The sequence below is a fragment of the Phyllostomus discolor genome, chromosome 6 (genome assembly GCF_004126475.2).
Source record: "Phyllostomus discolor isolate MPI-MPIP mPhyDis1 chromosome 6, mPhyDis1.pri.v3, whole genome shotgun sequence".
NCBI classification, from domain to species: Eukaryota; Metazoa; Chordata; class Mammalia; order Chiroptera; family Phyllostomidae; genus Phyllostomus; species Phyllostomus discolor.
Genome location: NC_040908.2, coordinates 129,375,094 through 129,394,017, shown reverse-complemented (window position 1 = coordinate 129,394,017; position 18,924 = coordinate 129,375,094). Strand labels below are relative to the sequence as shown.

General features: G+C 43.8%; 1 protein-coding gene across 10 annotated transcripts in view; it reads left to right on the top strand.

Moving 5' to 3' along the window:
- The window catches only part of IRAG1 (inositol 1,4,5-triphosphate receptor associated 1), a 115,669-nt gene extending 101,196 nt beyond the window's left edge, over nucleotides 1–14,473 (top strand). For 6 of the 10 annotated variants that reach the window (XM_036029028.1, XM_036029027.1, XM_036029026.1 and 3 more), the window contains 3 exons: nucleotides 4,524–4,643; nucleotides 5,963–6,097; nucleotides 11,421–13,016. In XM_036029028.1, coding sequence (XP_035884921.1) covers nucleotides 4,524–4,643; nucleotides 5,963–6,097; nucleotides 11,421–11,664 — 499 coding nt within the window. In that variant the 3' untranslated portion in view covers nucleotides 11,665–13,016. Of the gene's footprint in view, nucleotides 1–4,523; nucleotides 4,644–5,962; nucleotides 6,098–11,420 lie in introns of all 10 variants that reach the window. The other 4 variants (XM_028517397.2, XM_028517392.2, XM_036029022.1 and 1 more) reach the window with 1 other exon arrangement.
- Nucleotides 14,474–18,924: the final 4,451 nt, after the last annotated feature.

Below are 18,924 nucleotides of genomic sequence, written 5' to 3'. Positions count from 1 at the left end.
CATAATCTCTAAAATAGCCATTTTTTTCTACTTTTTTGAAGTAGCCAGAGTAAATTGCTTAAAGGCTTCATATGACATCACATACGTAGAATGAGCAACTCCCTGTGCTGATTGTGTTCTGGAATGAATTAGCCCTCAGTCAACTAGCAGAAAACCACAGGAACCTGGAGCTGAGTGATAGTAAGGAAGCTTTTCTAGCACAGGTCTCCTGGGCTGGTCTTGTCTGAGGGAGCCGTGGCAGTAGGAGTGGCTTAGAGACATTGCTCAGCCCAAGAAGATAAGATCTGTCTGTGAGATCTGTCTGTGCATTGGTAAGTATACTGGTCACTTTTAACTACTGTTTAGCACCTGGAAAAAAATAGATGCCAATATACCTGCCAGTCAAACAGCACATTTTGACTATATAGCCTTCATGTCACCTAGAGTGAGCATAATGACAAACATTGTTGACCTGGTGGACATAAGAGAACAATGAGTTTCATTTTCATAAATCATCCCAGAAAAACAGCATTCAAAATTTCAGGCTGGGAACAGGTGCCAAGATCCATGAGCATTTGACCCAGAAATCCCCAGGGTGGGCACAGGCTATTCTCAGCTCCAAGTTTACAGCCCTGAATAGAGATTCCTTCAGCTCAACCCAAACCCTAGGTTCTCGGGAAACAACCACTTACAGAGAGGACCTGCCCATTTTACAAGATTAATAGGCCACAGTAAAGTCAATGTAACTCAGCAAACACTTAAAGGTACTTACTGGGCCAAGCACTATTCTAACTGAAACACAGCCTCTCTCCTTTGTGATCTTAGCCACATTGAGAGATGGGCATATATATACATACATATATATATACATAAAAAATACCCTATCTCCAAGTTATGCTGTAGCAGAGGTGTAATAAAGGGCACACAGGGAAGGAGAGATCAACTTCAATCACACTGTGGGAGAGGGGGAAACACTGGTGAAGATTCCACAGGAGAGAAGGTATTTGAGCTGAGAAAGACACATAAGGAAAAACTTTCAGGTAGTTGGAGAAGATATTTCAGCAACTGTAAGCTCAGCCTAGAGGTCAGAATATAACAACAAACATTTTACATATGGTATGTTTCTCCCACTTCCAATCCTACCCCTACTGTTAACCCAGAGGTTCTTTCAGCCCATCTCTCATTCTAAACAAGCAACCTTTAAAAGAGGGGTCACATCATAAGCCATGATCCAGCATAAGATCAGCCATGGCTTCACTCAGCAGGTACACTGGACCCCCTCACACTGCTCAGAGCCCCAGGAAAAGACTTCTGTTGAAACGGGGGGGAGGGGGGGGGCGGGGCTCAAGGATGTGCAGAAAGTGTACTTTCACATAAAGTTAAAAGACCAAGGAGTCCCAGCCAGGTCCACCAACCACCAATAATGTGAATTTAGACACTTATTCAACCTGAGCTTAGGTTTCTCCTCTTTTAAATGGGATAATCCCTCACACAGGTTGCATATAGTGCAGTTAAGAGAATCGGGAAATGTCAGACTGCATAGGACAAATCTGAGCTCTGCCAAACACTGCTTGTGTGATCTTCAGCTGGTTATTTAATCTCACTGAGTCTTCGTTTTCTGGCCTGTCCAACTGAGAACAATAGTATTACCTATCTTATTGGGTCATTCATGAGTCTTAAGTGAGTCTTAAGTAGCACAGAGCCTGATATATAGGATAAATAATAGCTCTACTTCTCATTGGGATGGTCAAGAGAGAGAATATATTTGAAAGCACGTTAAGAACTAAAGCCCCATAGGTGAGTTGACTTGAAGAGGGCAATTAAGTCAACCTGGGACATCTGGACCCTGGACAAAAGATCCACATGTTAAAAAGTGGTTGAAGTGGGCTTCCTGGCTCTGCTAAGGAAAGTTTTAGTCTCCACCGAGCATTAACCTGAGGACAGTGAAGCTTTGTTTACCATCACTTGGTCAGCAAAACTTAAAGGTGCGTGAGTGTGTTAGAGCACACAGTACACACACATTTGAGAAGTTTATTAAAGCAATCTTATTTCATTTTTGCCATACTTTAAAGTCACATTTAGGATTCCTCTGATTCTGAAGTGTCAGTAATCTATACCAAGCTCTCCCCTGAAGATATGAAAAAAAAAATCACCTGGTAATTTATCAGCTTGGATTTTTTTTATGGATCAGGTTTGGAAGAACTTCAAATTGCTCCCCAAATTTACCAATAAATTTCCTGCATAACTAATAATAAATAATACCATTTGTTGAGTACCATATTGCAGAAAGTTTACTTATATTTCTTCCTTAGTTCTTACACTACTACATTCAGGTATGTGTTATTATCCTCAGTTGACAGCTGAGGAATCTGCAGGTCAGGATACTCAAGTAATTTGCACGGGGTGGAGCTGGGGTTCGAACCCATTTGCCTGAGGCAAGTGCTTTTCCTCTACATAATACAGTCCTCCTTCAGACGTGTCTATCATTAACCTCTAAGGCTGACAGCTGTCGATGAGGGAAATTAAAAGTCTGACACCACTATTCTATTTCTAATAGATATGTAATAAAAGAACCACTTTCCCTGCTCTTGGCTGCAGCTGTTTTTCTGTTCTTGCTCCAGTTGTTTGGACAAATAGGAAACTGCACATTAGGCAAAGGTCACATGGAAGGGAGTGGATAATGTAATTTGCAAAAGGAGAAATGTTATGAATAGCTGATATTTTTGGAGTGTTATTTTTCTTGTTCACAATGAGTTTTGGTTTCCAGCCTGATGAAATGTAAATTTTACAAGGTCTGAGGAAAATTAAGGAGAGACTGGTGCCAAGAATGAGGAGAAGTTGTAAGCCTCACTCACAGAGCCTGTCCGAGGTTGGAGAGGGTGGCAGCTGTGATCTTTCAGAGTCCTGGCTGAAAAGCTCTGCTTGCTCTTTTGCCCTGTTTGTGGGTTCCTCCTGGACATGGCTCCCATTGGGACTCTGGTTACCGAGGAAGGCCACAGGGTCTATAGCACAGGTGGCAAACACAAGGCCCGAGCTCCACCTTGTTTCACCCGGCCCAGCACCTCATTTCTACGAGGCAACAGTGCTGAGCTCCTTGCCCCTAGTTAAGGAGTAATTACATTTATACAGCCCTAAAATTACATTTGGCCCTTTGAAGGCAACCACAAGGCTGATGTGGCCCCCAGTGAAAATGAGTTTGACACCCCTGATCTGTAGGGAAGGCATCACCATCAGGATACTTCCTTTAAACATGTGGTCCCATATTTCAAATGGGCTCCTAGCACTGCCCAGCCATCTTACAACCTACAACCTACCATGCTGTCTTTGTGGTAACCAAGGAGGTTTCTCAATCTTTCTAAGGTCTGTCTCTGCTTCCCTTTTCAAACAATTTGTTCCTTTGGTTATCCTCTTTCTCTCATCTCCTCTACTGGATCATTTCTATTCACATGCAAATGTGCTTTCATCCCTTAACTCACTTCTTTAGCTATGCAATCCTCCAACACACTCTTCTACTCTCCTTCCTGGTCAAATGCTGTGTCTATGTCTTCCTCTTTCTCACCTCCCATTCTTTACTAAGCCCATTCCAGTCTGTTTTTGGCTTCCACCATTTCATCAAAGGTCATGCCTCTTGACCTTCATATTATCAAATCCAAGAGTCACTTTGTGCTCACCCGACTTGCTTTAAATACCATCTGGATTATATGGCGATGTCAAATGAATTTCTTCAGCCTAGAGCTCTTCTCTAACTCACTTTGGTATATCCAACTACCTACCTGACATCTCCACATAGATGCCTCTTGTCCCAAAGTTAATTCCTGCCTCCCTGCCCTTCTTTCAGGTCCTCAAGTATCTCTGCATCTTTTGTGTCTCAGGGTCTTTATACACCCTGCATCCTCTGCCTAGACTGGTCTTCCCTCTGTTATAGATATAAGTGACTTCTCATCTTTTAAGTCTGTGCTTCAGTTACACCAACTCAGGCCTTTTCTGACCACTCAGTTTAAGCAGATTCTCTCATTATTTTCTGATGCTGTACAGAAAGTTATCACAACTTGTAATGAATTAGATATTCCAGCCCCTCCTTTTTTGGACTTTTTCCCTACTAAGCTCTGTGTATGTATCCCCAGCACAGTATAAGATGCCTGTGACTCAGTCAGTACTTGATAGATATTTGCATGAATGAAGCAAAAGATAGACACAGGAACGGAATGACACTGACCCTTTTGGTCTGCCTCCACCTTCCTCGTCTTGGTGCTGTCAAGCTCCCAATAGCTGTCTGTCTACCCACAGCATCGCCTGAAATAAGAATGAAGTGGACTTGGAAGCCTGAGGAAAAGGGGGAACTGATGCAGTATTGATGCTTGGGGTCTAGGGAGGATTCATGGACTAGGGCCTTTATAAATCTTGTCAAGGTAGAAGGATTGAAATGAACTCAATGCAATGAATTTCCTCACTTCTGATCAGAAATCAGGCCAAAGACATGGTTTGGTTTTCAGATGCCCAATCTGTCCCTGAAAGGACGCCTTGTACTTCCCTCTTCTCACTAGTGGAAAAACAAATGGGGACCCAGACTGTGAAGCTTCGGTTCCCATGCCAACTCCAAGCTGCCTGCAGGAGATTAGCCAGGAGGCCAAGGCCGGGATGGAGGAAGAAGGGTTCAACAAGAGGTGAGTCAGACTTCAGGGGTTCTGAGGTCACCTGACAAGTCTCAGAAGATACCTTCCCACGGGCCTTTCCTGTCTCTTAGAGGATTTAGGGAAGCAGCCAGTGGCCCGGGACCTCCTTGCCTCAGTAAGGAACTATATAGGAAAGAGCAGTACTGTTCCACAGGAAGAACTGGAGGAAGCAGGGCGAGAGGGTGTGGTCAGACAATAACAAGACTGCTCTCTTTTTTAGGCAAAAAGCCACCAGAACATTACTGCCCAGACTAATATGAAAATCAAGGGCTCTGGGTGGGTTCCTCTTGGTGGTGCCTGGGGCTTCCTGAGCACCCAGACGAGTCATGTCGCTGCCAAAAAGGCTCAGGAGCAGTTAGCTGCAGCTCTGCTTGCTGCAGCAGCCTCAGCCTTTCCTTCTTCCTGTGAATTGGAGTCCCCTCAACTTCCAACTGTCCTCTTCTCTAACTGAGCTTCAAGGGCAACTCTGGCTTGTCAGGGTGCTGATCAGAGGCCAAGCCCAGGCAGGTAGAGAATTACCTCTGACCAGGTGTTGCATCCTGAGCTTCTTTCCCTGTGGCTCCTAGGGAGACACAGCCTCCCACTGGTGTGAAACCTGAGGGCTTCTGTGTGGCAGCCACGTACACCACCCTGGGGTTGCCCTGGCCAAGCTGAGCTGGCCTTAAATACTCAACTAGAGGACAAGCTGAAAGGGTGTATTTGGTGTAATATTGATCCTGGAAGAAGGAAATCAAAAGGGTTTCTCTTGGAAAGCCTGTCTTTTTGAACCCACAGCTGCCCTCTGTACTCAGAATGGATGAGGGTAAATGCCTCCATTGTCTTTGGAAACATTTACTGTGTCTGACTCTATGTCAAGCTGTATGCCTGTCACTTCAGTAAAATTTCCCAAGAAGCCTGTGTGACAGGTATCACCCTCCCTAGATCAAGCCATATGCCTGACACTTCCTCAAAACATTCCAGCACCCTGTGAGATGAAGGACACCTCCATTTTACAGGTGAGGAGCTGAAGCCCCACAGCTATATAGAAAACATGCAATCTAAGCCCCACTGAATGTTTTGTAGGACAAGAAGCCAGTCACATTTTTCCCTGTCAGTATTGTCACACTTTCATAAACAGGAAGGATGACAAGAGTGAGGGGAAATTGTACTGACATGGGCCACAGGATTCACTGGAGCTTCCCAGCTTTTTCCTGTTGTGTGGAACCACAGGAAGTGCGTAATTATAGGAGGTGCTCAAGTCCCCTCAGGAAAGGATGCTCTGTGCCTGTGCCTGGTCTTTCCAGACTCGATTGTTCCTTTTTGCCTTCCAGATACCAGGAAGGTCTAAAGAAGACCAAAGAGCTCCAAGAACTAAAGGAGGAGGAAGAAGAACGGAAGAGCGAGAGTCCTGAGGATATTGAAGAGGCAGAAGACATTGAGGACGAGGGAAAGGACCAGAGAAGCAGGTTGGAGTTCTTGTCATTGCTGAAACAGGTCACAGTTCATTAACCACACAACATCTCTGCAGATGCCAGTCCAGGGCCTCAGTGGGTCTAGGGCCCAAATGAGCAACCTACAGAAACCAGGAGGGCACTCGTGCTGGGGGAGGAGGCAGGGGAGGTCCCAAAGAGCCAAAAGAGTTAATAAGGGGATGTTTGCAAGAGCTGAGAGGTCAGAGGTGGTGGGGCGTGGGGTGGGGCTGTAGTCAGGAGCCAAGAAACTAACTACAAGGGAATCTGACTGGAGTCCCTCCTGGCCCACTCACAATTAGCTCCTTTTCCAGCCAACCCCATGAAAGATCCAAAGGCAAGGGAGCTGGTCTGAAGCCCTAGAGGTTTTTTAAAAACATATATAAAAACAGAGGCAGAGAGAATAGATGGGTGTAAGGGATAAACTCAGCTTGGTGGCAAAGGTGAGTCACCAACAGGTTCCTCCATGCTAATCAAACACGCTCGGCTGTTTGGACAGTGTTTTCACTTTGGATTTGCAATACTTGAGGTTTTTAAAAATATACTTTAAATTTCAAGTGTTTTTCTCTAAATCTGGAAAAATATATAAAGATATAACATGTAGATAAAGATAGTGTAGATCCTGCACCTTGACCTGGTTACAGCCTGGATTTTAATGATGGCCCCAACTTCATATATTCCACCCTGTTGTCTTTATTGGTACATTCACACCAGAAGTCTTGAATTTCGATGTTTAAAAATGTAGTTGCAGCAAACTTGGAACACTTCACCAAAATCTTTGTTTTTAGACCCCCAGCCTATCATAAGGTTAAGAATGGCTCCAGCCAAAATCATTAATTATCTAACTAGTTGCTAAACTTAGGACAGGGTGTGTGTCTATGCCTCATTGCTGGCAGACTGTGGAAGTCACATGCATGCTACAAATAAAGTAATACAATGAATATTGGATGTGAGATAGATATGCTTCAAAGCGCATAGGAGCAACCAATAGAGCCCGGCTGGTGGAAGATTCAACTGGAGTGAAAGGTCTCAGCCTGCATGAGTTAACCCCAATGTTCACAGGAAGAGCTACCTAGGTGAGCCAGAGAAAATTCTTCGCCATTGAAAACAAACCTCTGCCTGGACCTACCACCTCTCCTACTGAAAGGACCCCCAAGTTTCAACAATGAAAGCACAGCCCCTACTCTAAGCAGCTGGATTCTGTCCTCCTTATGTCTTCTCTCTCGTGGGGTCCTCTGCTCTTATTTTGCAGACCACCACAATGCCTTCCTCCCCTTTAATGCACTCAGGCCCAGGCCGGGACACTAGCTCTTCCTCTGGCTCCCTTCAATCCAGCTAACACAGGCTGGAACTTCTAACACATTTCCAAACACTGAGAAAAGAACAAAAGGGAACTAAACAGAGAAAGTACATAAGATATAAGCAGTCTGGTTTACAAAGCACAGGGCTGGAGTGCTTATCTAGCTAATTCGATCTCAAATGATTGGCAGCTCCCTCCCATTTCACAAAACCCTGGGGAAAGGAAGGCTGTGCCCAGGCCCCTCTCTGTACAGCTGGTGGTCAGCAGCATAAGGAAGTGGCTGCCCTTTGCATCGTGGTTTCAGAGTGTCCTCTTGTCCCACTGATCCTGAGCTGCCTCGTTCTCTCTCCAAACTTGGCTCCCTTTCAGATTTGCACATCTATACCGCAGGTAACAGATACCGTGGCCAGCTGCACAGCCCTCAGGAGGGTCCTTGTCCTTCAGCACAGGCACGTAACTTCACCTTTTGGGGGCCCAGCAGTGCGGCATCATCGTTTCCATGACAACCAGCACTGCTATCATATAAACTGCCTGCTCAAAGTTAAAAACTCCTTCCCTCAACTGTGACCCAGGCTGGACTAGCCCTGAGGGCTGCTGTCTTTGGTGCCGAGCAATCCATTCATGTCTGAGTCCTTTACCCGCACAGTGGCCTGCAGCTGCCTGCATTTAGTTATGATTTTCCCATGAAATTTTGCCATCTCACCAATGAGCAAGGTCTGAAGTCATTAAAAGTTCCATGCCCTCCTTAGTGAATTTCAAAACCAAACAAAACACTGAAGTAACCACAGCAGTTGGCCCTTATTTAAGAGATTAAACAACAAACACTGAAGTCTTTTTGTATGAAGATCTCCTCTGTTAAATAACATATAATAATGTAATCTGTTATAAATATGACTTTCTGGAGGATCAGCTTAAATGAACATTGGTGAATCGATCCAGTATCTTAACCATATTAAAACAGAGAACACAGTCTTCTGACACTTAAGTAATACACTGAACAAGTAAGACCCATAAGGTGCAACAGAAAACTTTATTTATTTTTTCATTAAGCTTTCTTTTAATGGGTCTCAAAATTCTGACAGATTTTTGGTCAAGTTGTCTCCATTAAAAAATACTGATTTTAAAAACTAATAACTTAAAAACTGCCACACACACACAAAACAAATGGTCCATAAAACATTCTCCTTTCCTTCTGAAGGTTTTATGATGCATTATAATCATTAACCAGTCTTCTACTATCAAACTTAATGGCTAATTGAGACAAAGAGTACTGAGACCGTCCTTCCACCACTGCGTCAGGCGTCGGGGATAATATTCTTTCAGCCTTCTGAGCTTTCTGGGCAGACTTGGTGACTGCCAGCTCCAGCTGCCTTCTTGTCCACTGCTCTGATGACTCCCACAGCAACTGTCTGTCTCATGTTAAAAACTTTTCTTTTTTCCCACTGCCTATTCAAACTTGTTTTAGGGAGTTCACATGATAATAAGATCATATCTGTACTTTCCAATAACTCTCAGAAAACACAAGCCCTCTGGTCAATTCTAAGTCCCAGGAATAATCTCACCTCGGTAATTAAAACGGCCAGTTCCTCCCCTGGATCTGGTCTGCTTCAGGAAGGAACTGTGCCATGGGGATGGAGAACACGGCTTCTCTCTGTCTCCTGCTTGCACCCCAGCTTTGCTAACACAGCGCCTGACCTCTCCGGGGTTAACACTGAGGATGGGAATCTAGCTGGGGGGTAGGAAAGTCATTACTTGACTGGTATTATTGTGACTGGGCTCCAGGCTGACTTCCTGACTTTGTTTAGATGGCGCTGGATGAGACCTCCGGAGAAAACCACTCCTCCCACCCAGCATCACACATGTTCACACCATTGCTCAGGCTCTCTCAGGGACAGGTCCTTTTATGAGGTTAAATGCATCTTTTCCAGCTGCCTCCTTAAAATCATTCCCTTGGTCCTTGGGCAGCTAGTAGTATACTTTCATTGTTCAGCTTGTCCGTAGCATTTCCAGACAGGACCCATGACATCCCATGCCAGCTCTCCTTCACCTAACTACATCCATTTGAGATGAAATATATACCTTTGGCCCACTATTGGTGGGAGGATGGTTTTCCACAGCATGGCCCCCTCCCCTGATGCTACAAAGAGATCTTTGCTCCTTAGATTTCTCATGTGTGAGTCATACAAAACAGTCCGCTGTCTCCCCCTTAGTGCCACACATGGAGCTCTCCAAGCAGCATCCTGAAGCCCCTCTCTCAGCTCAGGTGAGGAGGAAGCAACTTCACCCCTCCCTGTGGAGGAATGGGTTGAACACAGAACAACCAAAAACTGATTTCCGAAAGATTTTTATTTATAATCGAATTCTATTTCTAACCTCTTGTATTGGCTGAAAGTGGATGACCAGCTAAGGGTCACGAAGCCAGATCTTGACCTTCTCCTTTGCTGTCCCACGTAACGTTAGGGCTAGAATGGCATTCTCACCAGCATAGCAGTTTGTTTTGAGCATGGAAATGCAGCCCAAAAGAAAGGCTGCATTTTTGCATCCAATTGTACCTACATAGGAACTAAATAAAGAATCTAAATAAAGCTGAAAGAAAATAAGCTTCCATTTCTAGCTCTCCCTTCCCAATAGTTGTGAAAATAGCTGATGACTTTCACCTCGGCTAATGTGCTCACTGTTTTTGCTTTGCTTAATTGTTCCTGAAATGATCACCAGAGGGTTCCCACGTGGAAAAGAAACCAATCAGTGCCTTAGATTAGCATCTGTGGCAGGCACTCTTGCATATCTGATCCCTTTCTAAAGAGGTTATTTGTTGAGTAATTTTATCCATTGTCATGGCATCTTCTTCCTCTTAACTCTAGTGGAGCTCTCTACTTCTCAGCAAAGACCGTATTTCAGTGTCTATGTGAACCTCAGGGTCTTCAGGAGGCCCCGCCACTTTTCTCATCTCCTCTATTAGGTGATCCTCAATAACTTTATTTCTAATATCTATATCTATATGGATGGATGGATAGATAGATAGACAGATATTGAAATAGATCTGGGATTAGAAACAGGAAGAAATTTTAGGTTAATAAATGTGCCCAGGGCTTCTCCGGAGAACTCTAGGAATAGACTCTTCAAAGTAGGCCTTCTGATAAAATGTCTTCTCACTAGTCCACAAAGAGCGGAAAAGTTGAAAGGCCATTGGGAAGAGAACGGTGAAGCAGGCAAAAAGTGGAGGAGCACAGAGATGAAGGGAAGAGAGAAAAGAGAGAGTGCAAAGGGGAGAGAAAAGAGTATGAAAAGAAAGAGGAGGAAGGGAAAATTAGGAAATGATTATTAATGGGGTTGAGAAAATATCCCAAATAAGCCACCCAGAGGTCACTGGAGGCTACTAGTCTCCTGGCTGCCCCTGGGTGGTTTGAAGTGAATTTGAGGTTGATCTGGTTCCTTGTCATTTATCATTGACATCATGAGTCTTCTAGGAGTTTAGCATAATCCTTCCACTCTGGGCACAGTCAGATGTGGAAGTGAGGACAACAAACTATGTATCTGAACATGGAGACAGATAAAGGTTAGAACTTGGAACTGATCACTAACACCTGTAAGTGCAGAGGAGATGCTGGTCCTGTCTGGATGCATGGGGTCAGCCAACCTTGTATCTTGGGGCTTGGGAGAGTTCATATGTCTATGACCATCTCATGAACAGGCAAGAACATGTGTGAATAGGTAACTGATCAAACAGGTAAATAGAGTGTTGTATTTCAGTAGCTCCCAATATCAAGGCTCTGGACTGGTGGCATCAAAATCATCTGGGGAAACTTTAAACTGTGGATTCCTAGAGCACACCTTTGGAAACGCTTATTCAGTAGGCCTGGGTATTTTGAAAAAGTGCTGTCAAGTGATCCTACATACTGCTGGGTTTAAGAACCACTACTCTAGATAGCATGAAATGTATTCCAGACAGGGAAGTATGGGTCTGGGAATTATATATGTGCTCAACATACTAAATCATCCATCTTTTTTTTCATTTGACAGCAAACTTGAAGAGTTGGTTCATTTCTTACAAGTCATGTATCCCAAACTGTGTCAGCACTGGCAAGTCATCTGGATGATGGCTGCAGCGATGCTTGTCTTGACTGTTGTGTTGGGGCTGTACAATTCCTATAACTCTTGTGTGGAGCAGGCCGATGGGCCCCTTGGAAGATCCACCTGCTCGGCATCCCAGAGGGACTCCTGGTGGAACTCAGGACTCCAGCATGAGCAGCCTACAGAGCAGTAGGAAACCTGACATCCAGCCAGTGCCCTGCTCCAGCACACAAGCCCATCACCCTTTCCCCACATTGCAGCACCGTTGGCCCAGGTGTGGGCATGCTGCCACTGGCCCGTCAGGGAATGAGCAGGGCTCCCTTCACCATCAGCTCCTCTGTGGGAGCTATTCATACATAGTACCTGATGTTCTTGGAGGATCAACAGAACTGCCCTGGGGGAGCAGCCAGTGGACGAAGAAGTCACCTTCACCAAGGAACTCTAATGGAAGGGAAGATCACCTGCCCTTAGCTCAGATGGCCAGAAGAAATAGAACACCTTCACTGCAAGGGACAGTAAGAAACTCAGTCATCCCCCTTTCCTCTTTGCAGTAGGAAATCAGGAAGAATTTTGCCTAAAGCCTAACTCCAACCCCAAGAATCAGGCCTAGAATTTAGAGTCACAACATGAATATCCTGCCATTTCCCATCTCATTCTCACTGACTCTCTCTCTCTGCCTCTTTGGAATCAGAGTTTTTCTTTACAGAAGTGGGAAAGGTTTCTCAGAAAAATATTCAGGCTGAGTTTAGCTCAGTGCTTGAAATTCGATGGGAAGATGTGAATTAATATATATGCACCTGTACGCGCACAACACACACATAGCACACACGTGCATGAAGCCAACAACCATCCAAACATGTGCTCTGGGTGCTCCGGATAAAGCCAGCCCACAGATTTTCACTAAGTATGGGGCAGTCACCAGGCACCTGCTTAATGAGCTCTCCACGTGGATTTAAGGTGTTTGAGAAACACAGAAAACTCATGGCTTCAGTGGTGAACTTGCTGGTCTCCATTTCGAGTACTAATACTAAGCTGCTGTACAGCACAGGCTATTCCCTGGTTGTTCTCTTCCCATTGGGAGCAGTCAACCCACTTCTCGGGTGAATGAGGAGACATGGTGCGCTTTCAGCTTCCATGGGCCCACATGCAGGTGCGCAGTTGCACCTTAGTGCTTCAGTGTACATGGAATTTCCAACTCAAACATCTGTTTCAGAGCATCCCCAGCTGTTTAGTAGAACCCTGACAGAGCACATCCCACCTTCGATTTGACTTCTCTCTCCACCTTCACAGCCTTCATTCATCCCTCATCAGGTTTGGGGGGATTGGTTTCTGTGTAGGTTTTATTGTTGTTTCGCTTTTGTTTTTTGTTGTTGTTGAAGTTGTTTTTGTTGCTAATATTCAGAATATAAAACTTACTATGAGACAAACACGGTTCTAGGTATTAATATAGGTTATTAATTCATTTATTCCTCAAGAAAAACAAAAAACTATGAAGTGCATATTACTCTTCTCATTTGCAGATAAGGAAACTGAAGCACAAAAAAACACAAGAAACTCTCCAAGGACACCAAGTTAGCAAATCATGGGGCCGGAACTCCACCCCAGGCAGGTTGGCCCAGGGGCTGTGCTCTTAACCGCTGCACCAAGTCGCCTCTTCCCATGGCCTCCTAACCAGATGCCTTGCACTCCAGTCCCACAGCACAAGCAGTCCTTGAGCACCTCCAAACCATTTCTGGTTCCCAGACTAACCTGTTTTCTCTCGTGGCTCTGTTCCTCCACCCACTACTTTTCCTTCTGCCATTCAGCAAAACTGTCTCCTCTATACAGGCTTTAATGACCTCCCTCCAACTCCCCACAACTCCCCACACAATAGGACACACCCTCCTCTGTGCTCTCTGGTACTTTTTAAACATCTTCATCATTGACCATTACAACAGTATATAACAATGACATATTTATGCATCTCTCTCCCCTACCATTTTTTCCTCAAAGACAAGAATCATGTCTTACCCATTCCCCGAGTAAGGGCCTCATATGGGGGCCAGTGCTTGGGAGGTTGCCATTAAATGTTGGTCAAAAGAACAAAAGAGCCTTCAAGATGGTAGAGAGCACACTGGGGACAGGTGATATTTTGCATACTTCCCAATACCAGCACCATCAACAATAAGAAAATCTTTTTTAGCCTCAAGTTATTCGAATATTTTTCAGTTTACTCTGAGAACAGAAATGAGGCCTAACCAGCAACATCTTTTCCAAGCTCAAGAAGGAGGCTTGATGCAACCACTCCTTTCAGAAGACCCACCTAGATTAGTCGCCATGTTAAAGCATCAGGTTGACATAAGGGGGGCATCGTTTACAGTGGCTGGAAAATCACTGTGAGAGAAGCCCAAGCCAGGGCAACCAAGGATGTGCCATTAAGGTAAAGAGGTGCAGATCAAGGCAGACAGACTTTCGGGGCATGGATGGATGGTTTATCCTGCCTCTTCTAGGGAAACTGGACACACTGAAGGAGCTCTAGGCCCTCAGAGCCAAAGACAGAGTGTAAATAGAGCCCTTGAGAGAGTAGCTGTGGGACAGGGCTCTAGGCTGGCAATGTCCAGTCTCAGCCTGTCCTAAAGAAGGACCAGGCTGAGCTGGACTCTTGTCCACTTGATCACAGGGTTCCCACCTTTGTTTCCAGTTGAGACAAAGGCCAGGAGAGGGTGTGCCGTGAGTCCCTGAACTTCCAGTTTCTCCACAGAAAGGCTTGCAAGAGTATTCCCAGATGAGGCCCTCACCCAAACTCTGAGAGTACGTGAGGCTGAGGAAAAGAAGGGAGGTAAGAGTAACCACATTTCCAAGGGTATTCCTGAAAAAGTACTCATTGCTATTTCTTTCCTGAAAAGCAAAGGTTGACCTGAAGCAGATGGTACTGTTGCCAAAGCAGCAGTGAAATGGAGAGAAACGGGCCCTGTATTTCCAATAGTGATATTGATTTGAAATAAAAGTTCCCCTCAAAATGCCTCTGAAGTCTGACATTTCTGCTTAGCCCTAGGACTCTGGGTGCCTATTCTCAATTGCTGAGTGATGTATTATTTGTGCCATTACTGATATCACCTCCTAAAAGGACCTTCATTTTCCCACTACTACAAAGCTAACATGTATTGTTCCCTCTGTGCATCTGGTGGAGTAAATGGAGAGGGAGATGCTGGGTTCATGTAGCACTGGCTGTCAGTTCCAAATGTTGTTAAGCCTCACACAGGTGTGCTAGCATTGACCTATAGAATGTCACATGCCTGAGTTTAAAAATAAAAGCACATTTCCAAACCTTTGGCAACAGCTAAATGCTTCCTCATTTTGTGGAGCTGGGCCTGAATTAAATAGATCCCACTGGCCATCAGTGTCTCCCAGAAGCAAGCCTGAAGTCCCCAGTCCCAGCGGCTGAGTCAGTTCTTCTCCTCCTCCCTTTCCCCATTCCTGATCCCAGTTTCCTGCACCTTCCTGGCCTATGGCTTTTTTTAATGAATATATTTTGCTGTGATTGAGACTGCTGAATTTTTACCAACTTAATTTCCATAGATAGATGGCATTTTTCTGTCTTTCTTGCAGCTGGCTGCAGGGGAACGTAGACTCTCCAGATCTAGGTCCCTAGAAGCCATTTTACCCAATACTTCACGTATCCTCTATATTCCCCTCTTTTCCTATCAAATTCAGAGGATTTGTTTGAGGACCTGAGGCCAGTGAAGATGGCAGCACCACTAGGTGGAAGCTGCATCTTTGAACAGGCACTCATAGCACCCAACTCTGACATGGGCACCCACAGCAGTCAACTGTGACATGGGCACCCACAGCACTCAGCTGTGACATGGGCACCCACAGCACTCAACTGTGATATGAGCAAAAAACAAAATTTTAGAGTATTAAGCCACAGAAATTCAGAAATATCTGTTAGAGCAGTTAGCTTACCCTGACGTCATTCAAACTAGAAGTGGGGTGCTTTAATAACAAATTTTCAAAATATGAAGCCCTGGCTTAGCAGTCAAGTGGCAGGAAATAAGAAACTTCCTGATATAAGAAAATATCAGGGGTTGGAAATAGTGTGACCTATGTTGAGTCAAACAAAAATATTTGGTAAAGTCTTACCCATGATAACTCAGGGTAAGCCCATGGGCAGCATATATCTAGGAGAAGCGGTTGGAAAGAATCAGTGTTGGAGAATGTAAACTCTTTTTTGGCTGCTTTTAGTAAGGTATTGCGAGAAAAATAAAAGCACTCAGCAAAGAATTAGAAATTAGGAAGCAGAAAGGAAAAAAAAAAAACAGTGTTCCAACTGAAGGGTTAGAAAATCTGACTGCTTCTAAACCCCAAACAGTAAGACTATAAAGAGCTTTAAGTGAAAAAGAACCAATAAAATTTCACTTGAACCCACATCAATTCAGCCCTATGGCAAAAACCAGATTAAGGATATGGCTGTTTCATTCATGGTTTCAAATGAATTAGCCACTATTAAATTAGAGAGAGAGGAGAGTGAGGAAAAAAAGCAGGCATGGGGCTGAGAAAACAGAAATACGTCCTAAGGATTATAGCTGGGAAAGGATTTGGGGTGTAATTACTGACGCACCGATGGAATCAAATTGCAGCAAATAGATCAGAAATTTAAATTAGTGAGGAAATTGTATTTGCAGAGAAACAAGCCACAACTAAAATCTCCTTTGATTGTTCAACCTGGAAAAACAACTTTGGGCACCCTAAGCTTACACCAGCAGAAAGCAGATAGTGCAAGCTAGACATACTCTCTAATTCCCACTTTGTGGATTACATAAAATGAAGGGCCACAGAGGACAGTGGACATGGGACATGGGAATTTGTCCCAGAAAGCAGAATCAGGATCCAATCAAAGGCAGATAACTGTGGTAGGCAGAATTTTTAAAATTCTTCTGCCAATATGAATAAGCATGGAAACAGATTCTCTCCCAGAGCCTCCAGGTGAGAGCCCAGCCCAGCTGGCACCTTGATTTTGGTCTCATGAGGCCCAGACCAGAGGACCCAGCTGAGATCACTAGACTTCTGACCCACAGAATGGTGAGATAATAAACGGGTGCTTGTTCAAGTCATTAAATCTGTGGTCATTTGTTACACAGCACTAGAAAGCTGATAGAGTGGCCTTAATAATGCCTCTTCATTGGTGTTCCAGAACTCCTGCGGCCAGGTGACTGCTGCGTCTCCCACTTTTCTCTTTTACACATGGCAGTTTTTATTGAGATTATCAAGATGCTGCTTCACCATTACACTTGGGGGGCAGCATATAACTTTTTTAGTTCACAGGTTACCAGACTGCAAGTACCACAGCTGGAGCTGAGAAGGACGGCTGAACGTAATTCAGAGATCATGGACTTTGAGCTGGATGAATCCTTGATTTGTCCTTTGAGAACAGGGTGATTGTATTCTAAGTGTGGTAGAAATAGTGAACCTTGTATTGGGTGATCATAAGGGAAAAAAACCCTGGCAGAAACTGCTATGTGCTCATCAAATGATTTTTCCTTTCTCTTCTGGGCACACAGCTAGAATCCAGACTCCTTTGCTGTTAGATGGGAACATGTGACAAAAGTCTGTCTAGTGGGATGTGGTTAGAAGTGATACAGCCACTTCCCAGGCCTGGTTCCTACAGTAATCTCCAGCACGATCCTCCATGTTCCCTTCTCCTGGTTGCTGGATCAGAGTAGAAGACCTTGAGGAGGAGAAGTTGAGGTACTAAGTGATGTTAGAGTTATAGAGTCTCTGAATAACTGTACGTGACAAAATCATTCCCACACACATATATACCAGCACTATCACCACTACCACCATCACCTCCACCACCATTATAATCACCACCATTGTCAGCCATTGGTTTGTAACATGAGAGAAATAAGCTTTTTTTTTATTAAAGCATTGAAATTTGGTGTTATTTGTTACAACAGACTACACTGACTAATACATTGCCTATTTATATATGTTAGAAAACAACTAATCCCTGTAATATCAGTATCATAGAATTACATTGCTATGTTACTTTTAAGTCTATATAATTCAACTCCCTTATTTGACAGATAATAAAACTGAGGCCCAGAGAAGTTAAATGATTTGCTTAAGGTCACACAGATAATTAGTGCTAGAACTTAAACTAAAGTTTAGATATTATCCTCAGCCCAAGAATTTGGGTTGTACCATATTACCATCTTTCTGGCCACATTGCAAAATGTCTGCTCCATTTAAATTTTTATTTGCATATATCAGGTTAAATATCTTTCATGCATGTATTCCATATCCAGGGAACCAGAAAACTGGCCCGGATATTCCATATGTTATGCTCTTCTTTGAAACTTGTTGTTTCTCCATTTGCATTTAACTTTTCAAATTTCCCTTCCAATTTTAGCACTTTTTCAAAGATTCTTGCTTCTCCCTGATTACAGCATGAACTGTTATTTTAGAAGTGGACAGTGCTGCAGTGATATCCTGAACACTTTCTGAAAATACTGATGAGAGGCTGTCTGGCAGTATTTTCTTTATAGCTACCCACTTAGCTTGTAGCTCTTGGCAAAAAATTCTTCAGACCTATCTTGGGTGACAGGCCTAGAAGCTAAGACTGAGCAATTCACACTTAACAAGAGAGGCAGCAAGTTCCTATCAGGCATTTCCAATCACATTCCAATGGTAGCGTAGCTTCTTTCAATAGAGAGATCCCCAAAATAAGTTTCCCCTTCCAGAAACTCATTATTAGGTACCAGCACAGTCAGACAGACGCCCATTACCTACTAATTTTCCTTCTTGGGATATGTTTCTGAAATTTAGGTCTATCTCATTTCTCATAAACTATTACTCCCATTCTAAGCTTTATTTTCTATGATTCATTTTCCCCCTTCTTATCTTGTTTCCTTCTTTCTTTTTGTCATACCTGAGCAAATGCTTGAAGGCTAGCTATTTTTCAAGCATGATGCTAGGGCTTTAAGGATAGTGATGAAGAGGATATGATACCTGCTTTCCTGTCTACCTAGTTCTATGGTGCTAGTCACATATGTTTCTGAGGTACTCATAGCCTGAGGCTTATGCTCACCTGAGTAATGAGATCCAAAGGTAGTAAAATATTTAAATATTGGATATATTTAAGGGTTATCCCCCAGTTTCTTAGAAGTTGCCTTGTGTTTGTGCAGATTCTCCTTGTTATTGGTATTTTCTGTATAGATACCAAACTTAGGGATACTGTTTGTATAGAAATGAACTAGTTACTCATAGACTAATTCTTATACATGACATTCATTTTGGAGAAAACTCATAAACATTTGCTCAAGGCATCATTCTCAAGCCAGAATTCCATAATTACTATGGAGAACCAACCACTGGAAATGCGGTTGGGAAAACAGAGAGTGCAGTCTGCTCGGACACAGTACAGAAAAACCTCACATTTGTCAAATGAGAAAGGGGAAGTCTAAGTTGA